Source organism: Danaus plexippus, assembly GCF_018135715.1.
Source record: "Danaus plexippus chromosome 3 unlocalized genomic scaffold, MEX_DaPlex mxdp_25, whole genome shotgun sequence".
In the NCBI taxonomy this organism is placed as follows: domain Eukaryota; kingdom Metazoa; phylum Arthropoda; class Insecta; order Lepidoptera; family Nymphalidae; genus Danaus; species Danaus plexippus.
In genome coordinates, this window is record NW_026869844.1 from 914,664 (window position 1) to 936,989 (window position 22,326).

Below are 22,326 nucleotides of genomic sequence, written 5' to 3' on the forward strand. Positions count from 1 at the left end.
TTCATTTTTAAACATTCTTTTATTTTAACTCGGTTTTTTGTTTGCTTCGTTGATAATTTAAAACAAGCGTGAAGTTACTGATATACTGCCATCCTCTGGCTTACTTAAGATTTCCTCGGTTGAAAATGGAATACACTTAGAATTTCATTGAGATTTAAACATTATCATTCTTCGAGTTGTTGTTGTTAATGTTTAAAAACCTTGATGGTGTGTTATTTAGCAATCAGCATATTGTTGTATTCTTAAAGGAGCTACAATCTGTTCTCACTACTGCCATGTATGGTTAAAACCACTCACTACAGCCACCATTCACCGTAGACAGTGAAGTAAATATTTTATTACCTCCGTACTTGTTATTATTATTATTATTCCGTACTTATTATTTTATTACGTGTAAAACTCGATCTAAAACAAATAAATAATCAAACCACTTATTTATTATTGAATATATCGCAAAAACGTAAAAGTAATTTACAAATTGAAACATATGTTCAGCTCAAGGTTCAATTAATTGATTTCTTACAATGACTTATAAAAGATTAAAATGAATTAATTAACCAAAAGCGAGATTTATTTTATATTTACCAATAAAAATAAAAGTATCTATTACATTTTGTTTTCTAGCTGAACTAACTATATTTTCTACCTGATTTCATTTGACCTACCTTTGAAAATCAGGCCTTATGGGGTCATGTATAGGGCCATTTAAGAGGCCAGAACCAGCTTCGGAGGGTGTAAAAGCGTTTTACCTTCCAACCGCAGAACGTACAAGTAAGTTCTTAAGAAATTAGCTATACACAATAACTTTTGTCTTTTCATTAGTATAAATTAGTTTTGTTTGAAGTACGTTTTGATCGATAACATAGACAAACAGTTTGATAACAAGTCTTAACTACTTGGGTACGCTATATATTTATTTAAGATAAACTTTGGCGGCTTTATTTAAGACCTGTCTTTTATTACAGGATTTATTGAATGAATAAAATAAGATAATGATTGATAAGGTTGATAACTATTGCATACTCTTCAGTAACGGATATACACACATATTTCTATTGACTGGCTTTAAAGGAATCGTTAAATAAAAAAAATAATCTTTAATCATGGGTTGGTTTAGTGGACGCTGTTATAGTGATGCAAAATTAAACGGTAAAACAATAATTGTCACCGGATGCAACACCGGAATCGGCAAGGTTACCGTGGAGGAATTTTATAAAAGAGGTAGGATAAAAGGCATCACACCTTTTTAATTGTTCCTTCACAAGTAAAGTAGTTCAGAAAGATAAATAATCATACTGCCTTTTATGTCAGTTAGTAATAATAATTACTTAAAATCTTATAGAACATTATAAAGAAAAATATATCATAGACAACCAAAAGAAGTTGCTTAAAAAATGACAACCTACGTTGATACATAATTTCTTTGGTTTGTATTTTCAAAGCTTGTTCCTTTTTGAATATCAATTGATTTGAAGTGATATAAAACATAGCACATATAGTATGAATCTGTAGTACAAGCGAACTAACTTGGAGCTTATAAATTTGACTTTAGCACTGTCATCTTCATGTTAAATAGTATTATTACACAGTAGGCTAAGATGTTTGAAGGTTTCAGACAATTCACTATATAAATATTCCAAATAAACAAGCCTAGACTTTGACAGCATTAGAATGTTATTCGGTATCATATTACAACACTATCCACAAAGCCAATTCATATTAAAATTCTTTTTTAGGAGCAAAAGTTATCATGGCCTGTAGAGACGTTGGAAAGGCCGGGGAAGCTAAGATTGATATAAAAGAAACTTGTAAAAATTCACCAAACAAAGGCGAACTCATCGTTGAAGAATGTGACTTATCCTCTTTTAAATCGATTAGAAAATTTAGTCAAAAGATTCTCAAAAGTAAAACTGAAATTAACGTTTTGGTGAACAACGCTGGAGTGATGATGGCCCCTCGAGGAGAGACGGAAGATGGTTTTGAAACTCATTTCGGTACAAATCACCTCGGACATTTCCTCCTTACAATGCTTTTACTGCCCAGGATAATTAAAAGCACCCCAGCAAGAATAGTTACTGTATCCTCTAAAGCACATTCGTGTAAGTATGTGCATACATTTTCGAGAAATCTTTAATCTTTTCTCTCTTAACGCACAGTACAGTGATTAAAATTGTCTTAAGATTTGTAGGCAAGCTTTAAATGGTACTATTCCCTTTAGTACATCACTGCAAACTTTTCTCAGATTAGAAGGCCCAGTGAAAAATCTCGTACGAAATTTACTCGAATGACATTAATTACAGCTTATATATAATTTAATCAGAGCCATCTAGCGACTACGAAACAATACTTACAAATTTTGTAAAATACAATTTGATGGCGACGCAAAATCTTTTTATAATATCTAGAACGACTTGTCGTTCTCATTCTAAAAAAATATCGAATAGTTTAATACAGTTCAGGAATATTATTTATCACAATATTTATATGTTCGTTTTCTACGTATCAGGTAGTAAACTAATTCCAATTTGTCAAAGACCTGAGTAATAACCACGTTGCATATATGCTTAGACTTAAAACATCACTATCATTCAGAAATTTAAAAATTACGAATTAAATTGTATATGCTAGTTAATCACTTTAAAATAATCGATTACATTAGCTCTTTAAAATTGCCTTCTACACAACATTGTTTTAGTAATCGCCACATATAAATGTGACTCTCAAAGTGTAAAAAAAACTTATATAGAAACTCGAAAAAAAGTAGCTATTAAAGAATTATTTATAAGTTATTCGATTATGAAATATTTTACGGAGTACATGTTTATTTTAGTGTTTAATTTACATTTGGAGGACCTGAACTATACACTAAGACCATATAATTCTGCTGAGGCATATGCACAAAGTAAAATAGCAAATATTTTATTTTCGAGAGAACTATCCAAAAAACTCAAGGTACGTATAGAACATGGCAATAAAATAATTTAAAAAAACTTTATTTGTATTTTAATTCCTCGAATACGCTAATGTTTTTTCAGAGTTACAATATCCAAGGCATAAACACTTACAGCCTCCATCCGGGTTTAATTAAAACTGATTTATATCGACATTTGAATAGCCCGATCAGAAGTTTAATAAGAACCATTGTCGTGGATTACATTTTCTATCCATTTTCAAAAACTATAGAAATGGGAGCTCAAACTACTGTTTACTGCGCTATAGATGAAAAATGTTCCAATGAGACCGGTCTTTATTACACGTAAGTAATTATTTTTTAATATATATTATAACAAATTACTGTCAGGTGACACAAAAATCGAAAAGGCTAGAAAATTTAATAATGCGTTTCCGCGATATTTGCGTGTTTTAATATCAGGTAACACGAGGGTTTCAGTCATTATTAATTATTCTTGTTTAAATATTTCTTTAGTTCTTTTTTATTTTTACAATGATATAAAACAATCATCATCGCCATCACCAAAAACCTACAGTCATTTTATCTATTGTCAATTAAATACTCAAAAGTATATATTTATTTACTATTTGTATATACTTCATATGTCTTTTATAAAATTATTTTCTAGAAAATGTTAATAAAAAATATTTCATGTTGTTGGAGATTTACACTTAACCTTATTTATTTATTTTTTATGAATATCTTTTTTAGTGACTGCGCAGTGACGTCACCAAGTACACATGCTCTAAATGATGAAAATGCAAAAAAATTGTGGGATATGTCGATGGAAATGGTGGGATTAAAGGATTTTAATCTATTCACCTCCGTTTATTGACTTCAAGCTGCTGCCAAGCGATAAGCTCTATTTACACAAAAAGCACGTTCCACAATTAATCTACATAGTTATTTTAATTAACCTTATTTTAATAATGAAGACAAATATTATTTATAAAATGACAAAGAAATGTAAATATAAAATTTTAATCAAAAGTAATTAAAGTCAGGATAATAATTTTTAAATTTATATAAACAATACAGTAAAAATATTTTATCTAGTTTAACATTACTAATTCTTATTTACCAATGTATTCTATATGGTAACAACTTTTTTTTTCCTTTTAAAACATATTTTTCAGTTTAAAAAGAAAAAAGTTTATTTTAATGTAAATATGATATGGTGAAAAATAATCGTTAAAATTGATTGTCATTTAATAATTATCAATTCTACTTTTAAAGAGAACGGTATTTGAAATTCTCATTTCCTAACCAGTTTCACTTCAAAGCTTAAAAGTTAAAACAAACTTCCATGTTTCACTTATTGTGTCAAATGTCAATTCTTCTTTCAAACTTTAATTCTAGAGATGAGCGATTATGAAATATTGGCATAATCGATTATTTTGTCTTACTAATGTTGATAATCGATTATGGGATTAGTAACTAATATGTTTTCATAATCGAATGATACTAGTAACAAGAACTACTAATCGTGTTTTCAGTTTTATATTCTTTTTATGTAGTGTTACCCAAATGCTATAACAAGATGAGACATGGCCAGGTATGGTCTTGTTATTGTATCTAGAGCCTTTCAAGTCTTGCAATTACCTATTATTATCCTGTTGCTATTTATTAAACATTACTTGAGATGTTAGAACAACGCAACAGAATAGGTACATTTTGAGGTTGAATTAATAAAGCTGTGATATAGACCAACCAAATTAATAAATGTCTAAACATTTCATGACAAATTCAAAAATCAACTGACATCGTTTGGGGCTTGAACTCACCACCTAAGCGATTAGTGCCGATGCTCTAACTAACCAACTGAGCTATCAAGTTTGACCCGCAAAGTCAATCTGCTTCTTAATAAAAGTTTACATAAAATAATCTTCAATGTACTATAACATGGTTTAAACATGTAGAAAACAAATTAATGACAATTAATACAATCATATGATTTGACTGTTAATGAATATTTGCAAATATATATTGTGATGCAACAGTCAATATATCAATTAATTTATTTAAACAGTTCTCTCATATATTATTATATTCCTGCTCCATAAACCCAAATACTAAAGCAACAAATAAAACATTGAATATAACTAGTGTTTTTGTTATTGCACTTTATTGTAGTAGAATTTGCTTATATAAAAAAAATAGTCTGATACAACATTATACAAGACACGCAAGAACACTATTATGTATGGTGTGGCGTCGCAAGCAACGTCCATGCGAGCGAAAACCGCATCGTGTTGTCCTTGTCTCATCCTACGCGGCTGTGCTGAGAGTAAATAGTAAATACTAATTAATAATTACTAAATAGTGTGAAATGTGAATCGACTTTCGACTTGTGACTGACTACTAACTGCTATAATCGAGATATCTCGAGACATTTTCATAATCGAATGATTTCTTTAGTATCTCTCATAATCGCCCACCTCTAATTTAATTCTGAATTCTCGAGGTATCAACAAGTGTAACGGTTTTGAATTATTAATTAGTGTAGAACTATATAATTTTTAATAATTAATTTTTAAGACGTTAGATGATAATAGCCACTGCAAATTAATAAAAAAAAATGCCTTTATTTTCTGGTCGCTGTTATAGTAATGCAAAATTATTAGGAAAAACCGCAATAATAACGGGATGCAATACTGGAATTGGAAAAGAAACTGTTCGCGACTTCTACAAAAGAGGTATTTATTTTATTTAAGATAAAATAAAACTTTGTAAACTAAGTATAAAATAAAACTTTGTTACACATTTGATTTATTTCCGTTTATAGGTGCTAAAGTTATAATGGCCTGCAGGAATATAAATAAAGCAGAAGAAGCCAAAGAAGATATTGTCCAAACTTGTAAAGACTTGCCTGATAAAGGTGATATTGTAATTGAAAAATGTGATTTATCTTCTCTAAAATCTGTGAGAGAATTTTCAAAGAAGATATTGGAATCGGAACCCCAGATTAATATCTTGGTTAACAATGCTGGTGTTATGATGTGCCCTAAAGAATTGACAGAGGATGGCTTTGAATTGCAGTTTGGAACAAATCACCTGGCTCACTTCCTACTCACTATGCTCCTTCTGCCAAAAATTAAAGACAGTACCCCAGCAAGAATAATAATTGTTTCATCAAGAGCACATACAAGTATGTATATGATGATGGACTATAGAATATTGACATAATAAAAAATACATTTAACCAATAAAATTATTTCCAAACAATTTTATTTATAAAAAAATCTTATTTTCAGGATTTAATATGAATCTAGACGACATAAATTTCGATAAAAGATCGTACAGTCCTTTCGAAGCTTACTCACAGAGTAAACTGGCAAATGTATTATTTGCGAGGGAACTGGCCAATAGACTCAAAGTAATGTGCACTTTTCTATTTAAATAATGTAGATTTTTTTTATTACATAGTTTGTTATGTTATTGTAATTTTTTTCAGGCCCATAATATACAGGGTGTTAACACATACAGCCTACATCCTGGTGTAATTAAGACGGAGCTGGGACGTCACTTGGACAAAATTTTATTTAAAGGATCAAGAAGACTCATTGGTATTCTTACTTATCCGTTCATGAAATCACCCGAGCTGGGAGCGCAAACGACTATATATTGTGCTGTGGATGAAAAATGTGCTAATGAAACTGGTTTATATTATAGGTAAGACAGTTGCTCGAAAAAAAATTAAAAAATTTACTATGTTTTGCAAATAAACATAATTTATATATGTGAATTCACAAAGTCCGAGTGATGTTACAATCTGTTATTTTATCTTAAACTAAAAATAAATCTATTTTCAGCGATTGTGTTGCCATAAATCCCGATCCCAAAGCACTTAATGATGAAACAGCTATGAAACTATGGGAAAAGTCAGTGGAATTGGTCGGCTTGGACTTTGATCCATTCACTGTGAATGCTGCTTCAGTTAAAATTAATATTTAATTATCGCACAAATTCTATTGTAAAGAATAATTCCATAAAAATGTATAACTAAAGTTAACAATGTATATACTTGTTTTTATAAAACTTATACACATTTTGTTATCTATTAAAGTTTTTAACCTTGTTTTTCTTAATTAATACATTGTTTAATTATACACATAACATATATAAGTGTAGTTATATAATTTTTTTTGTAACTTTTTTCTGGGTTGGTAATTAATGAACATTTATAATGCAAATAAATTATTAAAAACACCTCCATATTTAATTATGCCTGCAAACCTTTCAACTAGACTTATATACGTCTAGTCTATTTGCAAAATACGCACCACGCTTAATGCGCATTTTGATGCTATTAAAAAAATATATATATATTTTAAAAGCATTCCTTATAGCTGGTAGCATTAGTTTGGAACCCATGGCAGTTCGATAGCCACCTCTAGGAACATTTCCTAACTAACCTAATATCTACATGTCCTGGCATAGTTCTATACTTAAATGCAATAAAGGACCAATCAATAGAGTCTGTCTATCGCAGTATATAATTGGAAATAGGCCTCTCACAAAATTAACCTTCTGTAAGGATAATAGGCATCTATCACCCAGCTCGTACCCGCCACATTTGTTAAATCTTGGCTCAATAATACGTTTGGGCGTCCGATACTGTTTTAACTTAATAGAGGTCTGGCCTCTTAAAGGCACCCTTGGGACGGGTGTATCCCCGTCGGGCCCGACCTAAAATGGGTTGGTCCCATCTGTCCACCCACCTCTCCCGGTGACGCTGTCAAAGCTAATGGATTAGCTACAGTCAAGTCCAAACTAAAAAAACCAGCGATAATTGTCGTCCTATTTCTATTCTCTCTATCTTCTCCAAAGTTTTTGAAAGTCTTATCTGTCCTATAATCACTAAACACGCCATGCACGAAATTAGGGTTGAACAACTTGACTTCCTAGAGAATAAATCTGTTATAACAAATTTAGTTTCTTATATAACATCTATAATGGAAGGAATGGATAAAAACTTACAAATAGATTCTGAATACACTGATTTCGCCAGTGTCTTCGATCTTGTAGACCATTCAATACTCACTGATAAGCTCCACAATCAGTATGGTATCTGCAACGCCATGTTGAATTGGTTTGGTTCATATTTATCGAACCGTGTGCAGACTGTTATGATCAATGGTTAATGAATAATCGGAGAGATATATTGCCTCCTCAGGTATGCCTCAAGGCTCATATTTGGGGCCAGTACGTTTTCTACTTTTTATCAACGATATCGGTCAATAGTTTCGTCATTGCAGATACTCCCTCTTTTCTGACGGCATGAAGATTTCCCGAAAATTTTTAACAAATGCAGACGTTGAATTGATGCAAGCCGATTTAGAGCTTATACATGAATGGTATTGCAAAAATAGAATGTTACTTGATATCTCAAAATGTCGGCATATACGGTTTACGAAGAAAAAAAAAAGGTCTTGGAGTCAAGTTATTGCATCAATGATGGAAAGATCGAAGTTGTATCCCAAATTCGGGACATGGGCGTAATTGTCGATTCTAAACTAAGTTTCTTCCCTCATTACAACACGATGATTAACAAGGCCACTTAAATGTTGGGGTTCATAAAACGAAACCAAAGAATTTAAACGGACAACCTCTAAAATAATTTTATTTAATGCGTTAATTAGGAGCGTACTTGAATTCGGTAGTCATGGGCTCTTCTTATTGTCAGGATCTGCTTGAACGTATTGGAATTAATGTCCCCGAAATTAATGCTCGAAGTAGATATGTATCGTTTTTTAATATTCCTAGGTTTAGAACTAACCTAGGAATGCAATCCCCAGTCGTGAGATTAATGTAAGTACCTATACAATAGTTGGTGGAAAGAACTGGGCTTAGATATCTGTAATGATAATCCTCGACGATTAAGGTATAAAACAATATTATAATCTTATAATATTTAGTTAATTTTCATGCAAGTTCAAGGTTATATTCATATTTTTCAATTTTTGTACTCCTCAATTTTTTATTGTGTTTTGTTTTTTATTTTTTGTTATATTAATACTGGGTGATATATGTAGGCAACTAATAAATAAATTGGCGACTTAATTTGTTTTTAATGATTTAAGTTTCGCTTTATAGACAAGTAATAGAAAATAATTATGTATACTGGTGATCTTGAATCATATTATTTTTCTTCTAATATTCTGGCTGGGTGTAAGAACAATTTACAACCGCGACTAGCAGAAATCTATCTTTTACAACATTATCACATGCATTCGTATTATTTTCAGGAATAATTGATAATTAAAAAATAACTAAATTAACTATTTATTTGGCTGGATTTACCTTATTTTTCTGTATAAAGTTGAATGTATATAAGGAAACATTTTTGACACATCAAGAAAATTCATCATTATAACATTCATATAATATTTTACAAAATATTTTCTATGTTGGGAAATTATCTCGATTCTTTACTCATAAAAAACTCAATTTTACGCCAATTTAAATAGGATGACATAAATTGATGTTTTTAGGACAATAAGTGAATATTTATAATTGAAAAAAAATAGTTTGTTGAATACATAAAAAAAAATAAAGAAAAAGTGAGCACATATTGAAATTTTAATAAAAAGATTTATTTCTCATTAATCTGTGTTACATGTATAATAACTAGATTAACACACAAAAAGATTTAGTTTTACAACAAAACTACTTCGATTAAATTGTGTTTCGGTATTCCTTAAGTTTCAGAACTAATTTATTTTTATTTTATTATATAATATCATACATAGCGTTCCAAAAGAAAATGAACATTAAATGAAAAAGTTTCACTGTTATTTGTATTAATAAGTGATAATATTTTTTAAATTACCGTTAAATCGATATGTGATAACTATGGACATCCCTGTTAATGTCATTTGTATTGACAAGATAACATGCCATGAATGAAAGATAATAATGTAAACTGCGAAGCGCTGCGGCCTGTGTTATTATGCTGAAAATATCAGTTGTGCAATATTGTTTCTAATTTTTATCCATCTGTAAATCCATGAATAAATTTTCTGATGAAAATTGTTACGACAAATAATAAGAATGGAGTATGATAACGATGATACATGGAAAAGATCGAATTCTCCAAAACAGAAAACAGGATGTCACCCTGTACCTCGGCAATCTACCACAGCTGCGGTGATTGTACTCGGACTTGCGGTGTTAAGCTGCTTGCTTGGCTACTGCGTTCTCAGTGAAACTTTGCCGTATGAATCCAAGACCTTGCGGCTTGTGATTATCGTGAGTAAACACACCACCAGTACATTTTTAATTTTTTTTTTAATACTTTTATTTATCATTCAAAAAATTGAAATTTAAAACACATGCGTATAAGAGAGATACTATTTATTTAAAAAATATGAATAATTTATGTGCAAGTATTGAACAATATAACCGATTTAATTATTAAAATAAAGTGTTTTCTTATTTTAAAATAGTTTTGTATTTTTATATTAATGAAAACTTAAAACAAATATATTTTATATCGTAATTTTTAGTATAATATATATATACATAGTTCAACAAACTTTTACTTATACATTACATTTTAGAATTAAAATGTTGCTTAAAATGTCTATTATTTCTATTAATAATTCTATGCACCTTTGTTCATATATTTTAAAGACTAAGAACTTTGCTCTGAACAAATATATTTCATTATATTTGGAACAAGAGATCAACATCTCATCCTGACCTTGTCTGGTCCAGTGAAAATCTCTTTTCAATATTAAAACTAAATTAAAGCATAAATATATACTGAAAAATTTATAAAGAATATTTTGATCTTCAAGAAAAAGCATTTTACAGAAGATACAAGGACATTTGCCTAAATTCCAAATAAATTAATCAACTTTGAACGAAAAAAACATATGCTATAAAAAAGTTAACAGTTCCATAACACCTGCAAAGTAGAGCTAATCAGAGAACTTAATTAATTTAAATCAAGGAAGGAAAATGATAATATTTCCAGAAGCTCAAAACTTTAGAATTAATTCTGAAGTCCCATAAAACTGAACAAAAATAAAGATAATTTAAAACAATAACAGAACTGGTACTAAATATTATCAAAATTTGATTCTATTAAAATAATGTATATGATGTCGGATGTCCTTCTAGAACAGACATATTAGTCTTGTAAAGGCATGGACACAAATAGTTTTATCGGTGATGTAAGATAGCTAAAGGTTTTTTTTAACTGTCGTCAAAAAATACTATTAAGTTGTTTTCAATGAATATATTAAGGATTAAGTCGATACTTAAGTTACATACTTCATAAGATAAAAATCATTTTGAGTGTCACTCGTGGAATTAATTGACTTAAATTAATTCCACAAGTGTATTGTAATTCTTTTAACCAAAATCATGTACGCCATATCTTAAAAATATATGTGAATGGTGATTAATTTTTGCATTAAAATTCGTTATTTACCTATCATGTCTATTTATCATCATCCAAGTTTTAAAATACAGGAACCTTGTTATTCTAACCTAAACACTTCAAATCTAATCGTGCATATTGCCGCAGCTTTTAACAGCTAATAGGATGCAAAATTGTTTTGATCGTGCTATTAGGAGCTTTTGATATTCCAGAACAAAATAACTTGAAAATATAGGTATACCATAGACTAACTCGATTGTGCAAAATAATGTTTAAATTGATAAAATATGTCAATTAATTAACGCATAGCTATTGAAATTAAAGGAATTTAGAGCATTAATTTCTTTAATGACCGCAAACTGCTGTCACGACTCAAGCTTGATATATGAGATATATTACGTAATACGTCGAAAGATAACACAGATAATGAAATCCTTGCTCGTCTTAACCGAGATACATATTATATGAAATTTTGTTAAATTGCTTTAGCAAAATGTAAATAAACGTGTTAAGGAAATTTAAATTAAAAAACTATGTTAAAATTTAAATTAAAAATTAAATGCTCGAAATGCCATTAATTATTTTATATATGTATTCCAAAAATCCGACATTTTGCGTTAGTTACGAATAATAAAAAAAAAATGTCACTTCGTGGAACTTCAATTAAGTTATTTGAAATGAAAATATTTCGACCGCCTCAAGATTTCTTGTACAACAAAAAAGTTTTCTATAATGGAGAACCTTGGTACTATTAAGCCTCTAGAAATTTAGATGTAGTTTTTAATCACTTTAATTATATAACGGATTTTTAATGTTGGATGGTTTGAAATTCAAAAATCTATAAGCGGGCACAAAAATGCCTCTTTGCACAATCCCAATGTTATTGCATCAGCGCATGATGGGACAAACGTTGTAGCTGATATGAAGCTGTAAATACAATAAGGTGATAAGCGCTACGTCATGGGGTGATGACATTTTTGTAAGTAGGGTGGTTTCACCTTCCATATACACAGCAGTTCACCGAATTGTATAAATATTTCGAGATCTTTAATGAAATAAATAAATGGACTGCACTCATAATCTAAAATAAAAAGACTTCAAATAAAAAAACATACGAATCAGAATAGTTTATCTAAATCGTTCAATCAATATTCATCCTTATACACTAATAAATTATTACATTTACTCCTGATTGTATAAGCAGTCCCAATAAAGTTTTATTGTTAATTATTACATTGTTGAATTCCAAATATAAATATTAACTTTAAAAAAATTCAACGCACGGCATTGTTGGAAAATTATTTTTATCTATATTTCCATTCCATTCATATGTGTAGACTTGAATTTTATCCGTTCATTCTTTAATACATTTTAAACATAACATAAAAAATTCAGTAATTAATAAATAACTTCTTGGTTCATTCCTATATAATAATATCGACGACGTAAAGAATATTCATAGCTATCCGCCATTATCTAATGAACTAGCATTCAAGTCATATTAAGAAACACGATTATTTTAAACCTATTAGTACGGACACGTAGGTTTATTAATATGTAAAATTTTATGTACAACTTCTCAAACATGTGTTATTAAAATCACTTATTTGTTCTACTTTTGCAACATCTACCTTATTGTTAAATGTTTGAAGCTTGAATTTAAAGACCGGTAAATAGTAGTCGCTGTCAAAGATTATATTTATGCCTAGAAAATTATAAGTATACAATATATCTTTATAATTCAAATAAAGTGAACATTATAAAAAGTGTTTTGATTTACCAAACAAACAGTTACAATCCATTTTCTGCTTTTTGTTACATTGACAGACTAGAGACCTCTTAAGACCATATCGTGATTCGTGAACGTGTGCAATTATTAAGTGTCAAAATGGAAATGACATGTGTACGTATTATATACAAAATTTCTCATATTTATATAACTGTCAAATCTAGTCAACAAGTGGTCTTTGCATGAGTTCTTGATTTCACTGCCGCCAAAATTATATGAAGGAGGTGGACTTGAAAAAGATTAAGAGATGTTTGAAAAAATTTAATTATCTCCAAGGTTTTCTTGGTATTTTTTTAAAGAGGTTTTATATATTTTAAATTAACACAAGCTTTTCCGACTTGGTATATCATATTTGTATGAAGCAAAAGTTAATGACTTTGTATTTAATGACAGTTCATTGTTTAAGCAAAAGTTTTTTTTTGCGGGAAAAACTCCGATCAACGTCGCATTAACAGACCAAAAATTCAAAGCAAAAATAAATTATATCACAAGATTCTAAAATTGAATTATGTGCGTTTAAAAGGCTTTAACGAAAATATTCCTTTTTGGATTTTGTGTTTTGTAAGCTATACTTGCCTATATTGTTTCAAGATTCGCCTTGAAGATTTAAAAAAAAAATTCTAATCCCAACCTCATAAATATCTGAATCCCGTTGCTTCGCGATACCTGCTATCATTGAATTTTGACTCAACTAGTGGTTTCACTTTTTTTTTTTTTGCTAAAAACATAACCATATATCTTTACTATCATATAAAATAGACAAACAATATTATAACAAATCTACAATAAGTATAATGGAATGGATAAATGAAAGTGATGCACCGAGCCCCATTGAATTAGAGTAATCGGACATTTTAGAGCAATTTTTTGTTATTTATAATGTTTCGACAAAACTTACCTCTTATCTGAAATCAGATAGGCGCATGTCACATTTGTCTTTGCGTATTTTTTTTCTTCTTACTGATAGAAGATCTGTTAGGACTTTTCACATTTCATTTAAATCAAATAGATATTAGATTTAATTTACTTTAAAATTCTTTGACATCGTTATCCTGTTCGGACTATAAATTACTTTTCTAGGGAAAAATTATCTACGAAATATTTTTTTTTGCTTATTTATTATGTATTCGTGAATTATGTATTAGGCATAAAAGCCATGTTACTTCTTTTATTATATTGTTATTAACAAACGATTTAAAGTTTTAATATTGATATTGTTTTTATAACGAATTTTTCCTAAAATTGCATTTCTTTTTCTTAACTTTTTTTTGTATATTTTTAGCAGGGTATTAATTTATTTGTGCATTTTAATAAAAACATCTTCTTCATAGGCATTTTGTCTGTTTATACCAAATATTTATGTTTTCAATACTACATGGGTTATGTTATTTTCTAAACGTCACTTGTAGGTTTTCCGCCATGGAGCCCGTACACCAATATCTTCATACAAGAGCGATCCATTTAAAAATTATCAGTGGCCAGATGGACTAGGAAGCCTCACAAACGTACGTCTTAAGTTCTGTCATTTATTAATTTTCTTCCTAGCCATACCAAGGAGATCAATGTTTGTTTTTTTTATTGTACATGAATTGGTATTTCCCTCAAGGGAACTGTTTTTATATGCTGTGGCTTTAAAAAAAAAATTCTCAGGTCGGCAAGTTGCAGTTATACGAATTGGGAAAGAAATACCGCAGCTACTACGCGAACTTCATCCCAGAGGAGTATTTTGAGAGGGACGTGTTCGTACGGAGCAGTGACAGATCCAGGTGTATGATGAGTGCGTACACGTTCCTCGCTGGTCTCTATCCACCTTCGGAGAGACAGATGTGGCATCCAGAGATACCCTGGCAACCGATACCAGTACATTCATTGCCAGCACATCTTGATAATGTAAGATCAATTTGATGGATGCACTCATTGTGTATTAAAAATTCTATTTCAGTATATATATTCCAGATAGTAGCAGCTACCAAACCGTGTAAGGTGTGGAAGGCTATGTACAATGAACTGTTAGCTGAGCAGAATTCGAATACAAAGTTCACTGAACTGTTCGACAATCTGAGTAAATATACAAATCAAAGCATGCGCAGTGTGTTGGAAGTTGATTTTTTGTACAGCACGCTGCTGGCACAGCAAGACGCTGGTTTGAAGCTACCGGAGTGGACGAGAAATGTGTTTCCAAATAAAATGCGGCATCCGTTCATGCTCAGTCTGGCTCTGCTCTCTTATAATCAAACCTTACAAAGATTCCACACTGGTAAGAATTATTAATGAGATCTAAGACTTTCGCATGTATTCCTTTAAAAAAAATATTATTTTAACAAAATACTCCCGTTGTTTCTTTCGGTTACTTTACAGCAACCGTGATCACGGACAGACGAGATGATAATGACGTTTTCTCAATTTCGAAAATAGTAGTTTTATTTAAGATTTTTTCTTTTATATAAACTTACAATATTAACAAAATTCTCTCTAATTATTATTATGTCTTTGAATATGTTGTTATATTTTATCACCGAACACAGAAAATTATTACTTAATTTTACAATATATACAGATAATATATCTAAACACTCGCTACACAGTGTTGCCAGTCATCGCTTAAACGATCTTGAACAAAATATATAATAAATGTCTTAATTTATTTCCTGATTAAACCGAAGCACTTATTTATGCATTCAATCAAATTCCAGGTCCCATACTATCAGAAATCCGGCAACATCTCAAAGATAATGTAAACAATTTGAATGTTGACCGATCCTTGTATTTATATTCAGCGCATGATGTGAACTTAGTGTCTCTATGGCGTGCTATGGGCTTCAAGGAACTAGTGGAGCCGGAGTATGGAGCTAGTATAGCGATTGAGTTGCACGAAGAAGTCGAACAAGACACATATTTCATACGGGTAAGCTTTACATGGCAGCCAACTCATATATTTTCGTAGTACTCGGTCCTCTAAAACGAAACTTACAAAGTGCACACCTATAAGAAGTTATAATTTTTATTGCCTATTACATATATAATATATAACTTTTTTGATATGATAACGTTAGTGTATTCTTTCTGGACTTAAACCTGTCAATAATATATTTGCTTGCCTTTTTATATAAATAGTGAATCATAATTTAAATAATCTATTTCAATCTAGCTGTTCTACCGCAACAACACTAAAGTTGAGGTCCCGATGGAGTTGAAGCTCCCCTTCTGTGACGATCCTTGCACCTACACCAGGTTCCAGGAGTACATTGACACCCTGCTACCAGATGATTGGGACAAGGAATGTCAGAATACGTAATTTAAAAAACATTTAGATTACCTAATATATTACCGTTAATTATACACTGTTATGACGTATATATTTTTTTACTTTATTTTTATATACACAAAACCTTAATAATTTTAATCCTCCGTGACAAAGATTAAAACTAACTTACATAGGTTGTAAAAATTTATTTCTGTATATACGTAATTTATTTGACATATTACGATACTTTATCTTGGTGCTACAGAGTCTGCTGAAATTATTTCGCGGCACACAGTCGATGAAATTAATACCATTTATAATCTGTACCAGTGACGTCTTAAACTGTCAAACGTTATTGTTGTTATTTAAAACAAATTAAAGCTTTGCAATGTTATAAATATTCTAAATATTTTTCTGAAATGCTATATTTTTAGTACTGTTACAAATACCTTTAAAATATATTACTATTATTAAGATCGCTTTTTTTGTCTGTCATAAATCAAATTAATGTAGGTACCATTCAATGTGCCATGTATTATATATGCTACAGGTATTCTAATTGTTTTAATCCTAAAGACTATTTACATAAACCTTTATTAATTTAAAACAATTTTAAAAGTACTGAAATTAGTATCCATAGTTTATGGAATTTAATATTATATCTTTTATTAAAAAGAAAAAAAAAAACATTCCTTGCCAATTGTTACTTAATTCGTATGTTCTGAATTTGAAAAGTGAGAACTAGAACTACATACTATTTTTACTCGATTTATACTTCATATACACGTATTCAAATCTATCTACTAGTTTATAAGATGTCCTCCTATTCTTAATACTGCTTTTTTATAATCTATGCACCTTTTGTACACGAAATTGTAAATACGTAATAGTTTAATTTATTTGGTTATTATTTATTTGATGTGCTTTAACTATCTAAAACTTCTTTGCCTCGAAATACTAATATAAAATCATGACTAATTCTACCTATATAAGAAGATTTTGGTGTTTTTGACGTTGTTCGATGTGTATTTACTGCACCGTTATAGATAATTAAATGTATCGAATACTATGATATTGTATTGATGTTGTTGAAAATATGTTATGTATTAAAAAAATTTTTACCTGTTACGCTTATTCAACGGGTAGAAATTTCAATAGTTGACATGTGTTATTTAATAAAGATTTTTGTCATTAATGGCTGTATAGATATTTACTCGATGTTGTTTGAGAATTTGAATATAGAACATATTTATGTGAATGTGTTTTTTTTTTGACGTTTCACATGCCACTGAAGATAGGATTCTAATTTTGATATGGTAACTTATTATGGGAGGATAAACCGCTTCGTAAGGTAACAAGTAACAACGCTACTGAGTCTGGTTTCCCTTTCTCTAACGTATACGACATCAGTATTACTTGCATGGGGCAAGTGTTTCGAGTTATATTCAATTTATATACAAATTATCATTGAAGTGCATATCAAATTTAAATAATAACCTGAACTTTTAATAAGTTACACAATTTATTTATTAAATAGTTTATGTTATCACTTCTGTCAAGCGTCCCGAGACGCACTAATTTTTTATTTTTTTTTTGTAAATATGAGAGTAGACCACTATATTCTTATCATTAGTTGTTAATTTTAAAAATAATTACCAGTATTTACCTTCATTTCAATAGCATGTACATATGGAAAAACTTTAATAGAGGAATACTTAAAGACTTGTATTAATTATGAAATATATTTAATATAAAATGGACGGCACAATTACACAACATAGACAAGTAAAAACGTCTTAAAAAAGGGTCACAAGATGTGGCACAATAACGTTGTACATATCAACAGTTTCTTACACAAGAATATACAAATAATAAAAAAATAAAATTACTCGATTTACTAACATTGCAAACATGAACACATTTGTTTTACTTAAAGCTGGCATTATTACATATTAAATGTCAATCTCATATATTCTATGTTTGTTAATATGAAATACAAAAAGCACAGATAACATTTAATTCAAATATAACAATAAATAGATTATACCTTATATTTATGCGTAAATTATTTCATTAAAACAAAAATATATTGATTACTGGCTTTGCCCGTCTATTATTCGTGTTAAACATAACTTCACAATAACCATCACAATGGTTCTGTAACGAAAAAATAGCAGACGGACATATATAGCCACTAATATATTTATAAAAATCTATGTACTTATGTTGAACGGTGGGCTTAAACTATGTATAAAGGTATTAGTGATGTGTTGAATTGTTAAAGAGATGTATGCTATGAATTATAGATTTTTTCTCAATCAGTAACAAAGCAATAGTCGCTGACAATTTACAGGATTTGATTTGTCATTATTTGATTAGTAATATTAATATTACATTATAAATGTTTATATGGGAATCAATAAGTAAAAGATCTAAAACAGATATAGAAACAAATTATTATTTTAATTATATATATATCAAAGAATATTGATATCCGACGCACCACTAGCATTATGTATATGAATATGAAATATCTAAACTTATTATACTACGAAAATAATTGACGGGGTAGAGTTAATTATAAGGAAAAAAAGACTATTTTCCACAACATGTTAGAACATGTCTCTCTTTATAGGCTCTTAAAGCTGTGTATGCTGCGACTACGAACCATATAACTACTGCTAGCCATGTGGTAATCAGAGCAATTTGTAAAGAAATACCGGTATTGATGAAGTCTCCTCGACGACTGTTGGGAGCATCTTTCAGGATATAGTCCATGAAATCAAAGATAGCTTGACAACCGAGTCGGAAATGTATAGCGGTTGCATGATCACCAGTTGCCTTGAGTTCCTAAAACGCAAAATAAGATATATTATTTTTAAAGCCAACGACTGATACAAGGGAGCAGTAATTTAAATTTTTTTTTTTTAATAGCATATGTTTTAATTTATTGCAAACGTTTAAAAATATATTAACATAATTTTCTTGATATGTATACTGCGAGTGGGGTAACTACAGAGCATATCATAAATATCTAAAAATATATGATTATATAAATAGATACAACATTATAACTTAATACACAATAAATTACCCGAACTAGGTATCCCCTGTATTGGTGGCAGGTTTTCAAAAAGCCGCTTGTCATAATGGCTGCATGTACAAGATTATAGACACCTAACGCTGCAGCCACACTGGAAGTAGGGATCCAGCAATATATAACAGAATCATTCTTCTGTGTCATCCTAGCTCGTGTAGTCACTATAATTCTTTCTCCTTCACTAAAATAATTATAAAAATAATATGCTTCGTTGTTTTTCAATTTTATAAATATATTATTTAATTATCTTACATTTCTTCCACTTCTGTTGATTTATCACTTTCATATTGCCCGATATTGTTTATACAAACTCTGTACATGTGGAATAATGCCATGACGACGGCATACCCTAATAATGGTATAGGCGCAAAGATAGTGTAAAGGCAATATGCGTTGTGCCCACCATTGAAGTATTGAAATGTGCTAAGACCGAACAATATACAACCACAGTTAGCGTTTTCAAGCCAACTGCTGGGACATACATCGAGAGTAGCTCTCCAATGGTTATATGGTATGGCGATACATATTACCGATACTCCGAGTAAGACTGCTAACAGTCCATAACACCAGCAGAGACGCCGTTCAGTTTCGTATTGATTCATAATTTTAAGGATTACAAAAATCTAATAAGTTATTGTGATTCATAAACAATGATAAGAAAGTAACTCACAGATCACAATAATCTAATTTAGATAAGAATTATACTCAGGCATTAAGACTCTTTTATCTTTTGTCATAAATGTATGTTGCTATAAAACCTAATTAATCTTATACAGAAAAAAAAAATATTAAACTTGTATTAAGTTTAGTTCTTCATTGTGTATTTCGTACGTGTAAGACTTGTTTAAAAACTAATGTTTCAATAAAATACGATTTCAAGTTGACAGTTTATATATGACATAAATGTCAAATTGTTATATTAACCGATAAAAATACGTTAACCGAATAAACTATATTCTAAATGAAAATAAAAAATTTAGAATATTTTTTTCTGAACTAAATTCTACGTTTTCCAAAACCTTGTTATATTTAAAGTTAGTCCGTAACTTGGTAATAACGATTTTAATTAAATTTCTTTAATGAAAAAAATTCAGTTGCTGAGGTTTAGAAAGAACAGTAGACTCAAAATGGTTAATAAATAAATATATTTTTATATTTTCATGTTTTACAGATTTAGTGATAATGATCACAAAAATTGTCTATTATTTAATTGATGGTGATGTAAAGCTCTGTTAATTATAAATTTAATAACAAAATTTGTATGTTATATGATATTAAGTACATTTTACACTATAGCCCAACAGATATAATATTATAGGTAGGAACTAGGAACTTACTTTTGACAAATCACATTAGTCAACATTATTTGAAGTAAAGTGTTTTGTTTTTCATTATTTTGAAATATTTATATTCCTAGGTGTTAATATTTTTAGTAAACTAACAAAATGAAAATAAATGCTGCGACAAAAATTATTGGACGCAAGGTTATCTTAGTGCCTTACAGTAAACACCATGTAGAAAAGTATGAACAAAGTTCGAAATAAAATCTGAACGATATTAACTATGTAATTATAAATAAAATATTTGTTAAGGTATCATTATTGGATGAAATCTGAAGAGCTACAGAAACTAACAGCTTCTGAACCTTTAACATTAGAAGAAGAATATGAAATGCAAAAATCTTGGAGAGAAGACGAAGATAGTAAATATAAATTATGTTGATTAAAAAACGATATATATAATGTGTTATTTGGTACACCATTTTATATTGACTTTTCAGAATGTACTTTTATAGTGCTAGACAAAACAAGGTTTGAGAGAGATGAAAACGAATTAGGTAATAAATAAAACCATTCTCAATTATTTTTATAATGTTTATAAAATATAATGCAAGGTTTATTATCATTTTAGAATCCATGATTGGGGATACAAATATATTTATTGTTGACCAACATGATAATATAGGTGAAATTGAAATTATGATTGCGGAAAAGTCAGCCAGGGGGAAAAGGTTTGGCTGGGAAGCAGTCATACTCATGATGTTGTATGGAATCGATTATATAAATTTAAAAACTTATGAAGCTAAAATATCTTTTGCGAATAAAGCCAGCATTGAAATGTTTAAGAAATTAATGTTTGAAGAATATTCGAGAAGTGAAACATTTCAGGAAGTAACATTCAGAAAACATGTGACGGACACTTGGATTGAATGGTTAAACTCACAATCTAAATATAACATACAAAGTTATTAATATAACGGCGATTTGTTATGTTTTATAAGTACATAACATATTTTTGAGTTTACAATAATACTAACAAGTCAAAATAAAACATGCTCCATCAAGATAAGTGTTCTTAAATAAAACCTTTTTATTACAAATTTTCTTGGACTAGCAATTACAGATTTCAGAGTTCAACTAGTGCTAACATCTGATATATTCATATTGATGGAAGAAAGATTAAGCTTTTCTCTATACTTGTTGCCCGTCTATAGGGTATCATTAACTCATAGAATGAAAAAAAGACCCGACTCTTTCTGCTTTGTACAGGGGTAATTAAGTCATTAAGGAATGATGTTAATATTTTATGCAGTAATGTTTGCAACCGTTGGTATGCATCTACTTGTATACTGTTGTAGAGATTTAGAGTTTTCTGTTAGAAAAAATATCTTTGTTGTACTTTGTATTTTACAATAAGCAAAATATTCAATTAATAATTGCCAAATGAATTCTCATGAGAGTGAAAAATTCTTCTTGCGATAGTTTTAATTATGCAAACTGTCAGATAGTTTTTAATTTTATAAAAAGAAACAAACGCCATGTTTGTTAATAACTCAAAATTTTCGAAGAAA

At 29.5% G+C, this 22,326-nt stretch overlaps 5 protein-coding genes across 5 annotated transcripts; 4 read left to right on the forward strand and 1 right to left on the reverse strand.

Annotated features, from left to right (window-relative positions):
- The first annotated feature begins 1,020 nt into the window (after nucleotides 1-1,020).
- Nucleotides 1,021-4,003, forward strand: LOC116767053 (retinol dehydrogenase 12-like). The gene is made up of 5 exons (XM_032657207.2): nucleotides 1,021-1,221; nucleotides 1,737-2,099; nucleotides 2,831-2,952; nucleotides 3,036-3,256; nucleotides 3,665-4,003. The coding sequence occupies exons 1-5, from the start codon at nucleotides 1,104-1,106 to the stop codon at nucleotides 3,786-3,788; spliced, it is 948 nt and encodes a 315-aa protein (XP_032513098.2). The 5' UTR covers nucleotides 1,021-1,103; the 3' UTR covers nucleotides 3,789-4,003.
- Nucleotides 4,004-5,274: 1,271 nt separating this feature from the next.
- On the forward strand, nucleotides 5,275-7,162 carry LOC116768507 (retinol dehydrogenase 13-like). Its single transcript, XM_032659250.2, has 5 exons — nucleotides 5,275-5,649; nucleotides 5,739-6,101; nucleotides 6,208-6,329; nucleotides 6,408-6,625; nucleotides 6,766-7,162. The coding sequence occupies exons 1-5, from the start codon at nucleotides 5,532-5,534 to the stop codon at nucleotides 6,905-6,907; spliced, it is 963 nt and encodes a 320-aa protein (XP_032515141.2). The 5' UTR covers nucleotides 5,275-5,531; the 3' UTR covers nucleotides 6,908-7,162.
- Nucleotides 7,163-9,851: 2,689 nt separating this feature from the next.
- LOC116767352 (prostatic acid phosphatase-like) lies at nucleotides 9,852-17,633 on the forward strand. Its single transcript, XM_032657638.2, has 6 exons — nucleotides 9,852-10,204; nucleotides 14,541-14,636; nucleotides 14,782-15,021; nucleotides 15,088-15,388; nucleotides 15,825-16,036; nucleotides 16,280-17,633. Exons 1-6 carry the CDS (start codon nucleotides 10,007-10,009, stop codon nucleotides 16,424-16,426), a joined length of 1,194 nt encoding a protein of 397 aa, XP_032513529.2. The 5' UTR covers nucleotides 9,852-10,006; the 3' UTR covers nucleotides 16,427-17,633.
- Nucleotides 17,634-18,098: 465 nt separating this feature from the next.
- LOC116768673 (uncharacterized) lies at nucleotides 18,099-20,337 on the reverse strand. The gene is made up of 3 exons (XM_032659458.2): nucleotides 19,728-20,337; nucleotides 19,470-19,656; nucleotides 18,099-19,225 (listed from the first exon to the last, which is right to left on the reverse strand). Exons 1-3 carry the CDS (start codon nucleotides 20,075-20,077, stop codon nucleotides 18,971-18,973), a joined length of 792 nt encoding a protein of 263 aa, XP_032515349.2. The 5' UTR covers nucleotides 20,078-20,337; the 3' UTR covers nucleotides 18,099-18,970.
- A 467-nt stretch (nucleotides 20,338-20,804) lies between these two features.
- On the forward strand, nucleotides 20,805-22,123 carry LOC116768929 (alpha/beta-tubulin-N-acetyltransferase 9). Its single transcript, XM_032659836.2, has 4 exons — nucleotides 20,805-20,997; nucleotides 21,068-21,177; nucleotides 21,256-21,312; nucleotides 21,387-22,123. Exons 1-4 carry the CDS (start codon nucleotides 20,921-20,923, stop codon nucleotides 21,725-21,727), a joined length of 585 nt encoding a protein of 194 aa, XP_032515727.1. The 5' UTR covers nucleotides 20,805-20,920; the 3' UTR covers nucleotides 21,728-22,123.
- The last annotated feature ends 203 nt before the right edge of the window (nucleotides 22,124-22,326 follow it).

What these genes read in the sequence shown, in the direction of transcription:
- LOC116767053 (XM_032657207.2), top strand. Translation starts at nt 1,104, where the DNA reads ATGGGTTGGTTTAGTGGACGCTGTTATAGTGATGCAAAATTAAACGGT. An exon ending in ATCCTCTAAAGCACATTCGT is followed by an intron (nt 2,100 to 2,830) that starts GTAAGTATGTGC and finishes TGTTTATTTTAG; the next exon opens with TGTTTAATTTACATTTGGAG. An exon ending in GAGACCGGTCTTTATTACAC is followed by an intron (nt 3,257 to 3,664) that starts GTAAGTAATTAT and finishes TATCTTTTTTAG; the next exon opens with TGACTGCGCAGTGACGTCAC.
- LOC116768507 (XM_032659250.2), top strand. Translation starts at nt 5,532, where the DNA reads ATGCCTTTATTTTCTGGTCGCTGTTATAGTAATGCAAAATTATTAGGA. An exon ending in TTCATCAAGAGCACATACAA is followed by an intron (nt 6,102 to 6,207) that starts GTATGTATATGA and finishes TCTTATTTTCAG; the next exon opens with GATTTAATATGAATCTAGAC. An exon ending in GAAACTGGTTTATATTATAG is followed by an intron (nt 6,626 to 6,765) that starts GTAAGACAGTTG and finishes ATCTATTTTCAG; the next exon opens with CGATTGTGTTGCCATAAATC.
- LOC116767352 (XM_032657638.2), top strand. Translation starts at nt 10,007, where the DNA reads ATGGAGTATGATAACGATGATACATGGAAAAGATCGAATTCTCCAAAA. An exon ending in CCTTGCGGCTTGTGATTATC is followed by an intron (nt 10,205 to 14,540) that starts GTGAGTAAACAC and finishes CGTCACTTGTAG; the next exon opens with GTTTTCCGCCATGGAGCCCG. An exon ending in AAGACACATATTTCATACGG is followed by an intron (nt 16,037 to 16,279) that starts GTAAGCTTTACA and finishes ATTTCAATCTAG; the next exon opens with CTGTTCTACCGCAACAACAC.
- LOC116768673 (XM_032659458.2), bottom strand. Translation starts at nt 20,077, where the DNA reads ATGAATCAATACGAAACTGAACGGCGTCTCTGCTGGTGTTATGGACTG. An exon ending in TCAACAGAAGTGGAAGAAAT is followed by an intron (nt 19,657 to 19,727) that starts GTAAGATAATTA and finishes TAATTATTTTAG; the next exon opens with TGAAGGAGAAAGAATTATAG. An exon ending in ACAGGGGATACCTAGTTCGG is followed by an intron (nt 19,226 to 19,469) that starts GTAATTTATTGT and finishes TTTGCGTTTTAG; the next exon opens with GAACTCAAGGCAACTGGTGA.
- LOC116768929 (XM_032659836.2), top strand. Translation starts at nt 20,921, where the DNA reads ATGAAAATAAATGCTGCGACAAAAATTATTGGACGCAAGGTTATCTTA. An exon ending in AGTAAACACCATGTAGAAAA is followed by an intron (nt 20,998 to 21,067) that starts GTATGAACAAAG and finishes ATATTTGTTAAG; the next exon opens with GTATCATTATTGGATGAAAT. An exon ending in TTGGAGAGAAGACGAAGATA is followed by an intron (nt 21,178 to 21,255) that starts GTAAATATAAAT and finishes TTGACTTTTCAG; the next exon opens with AATGTACTTTTATAGTGCTA.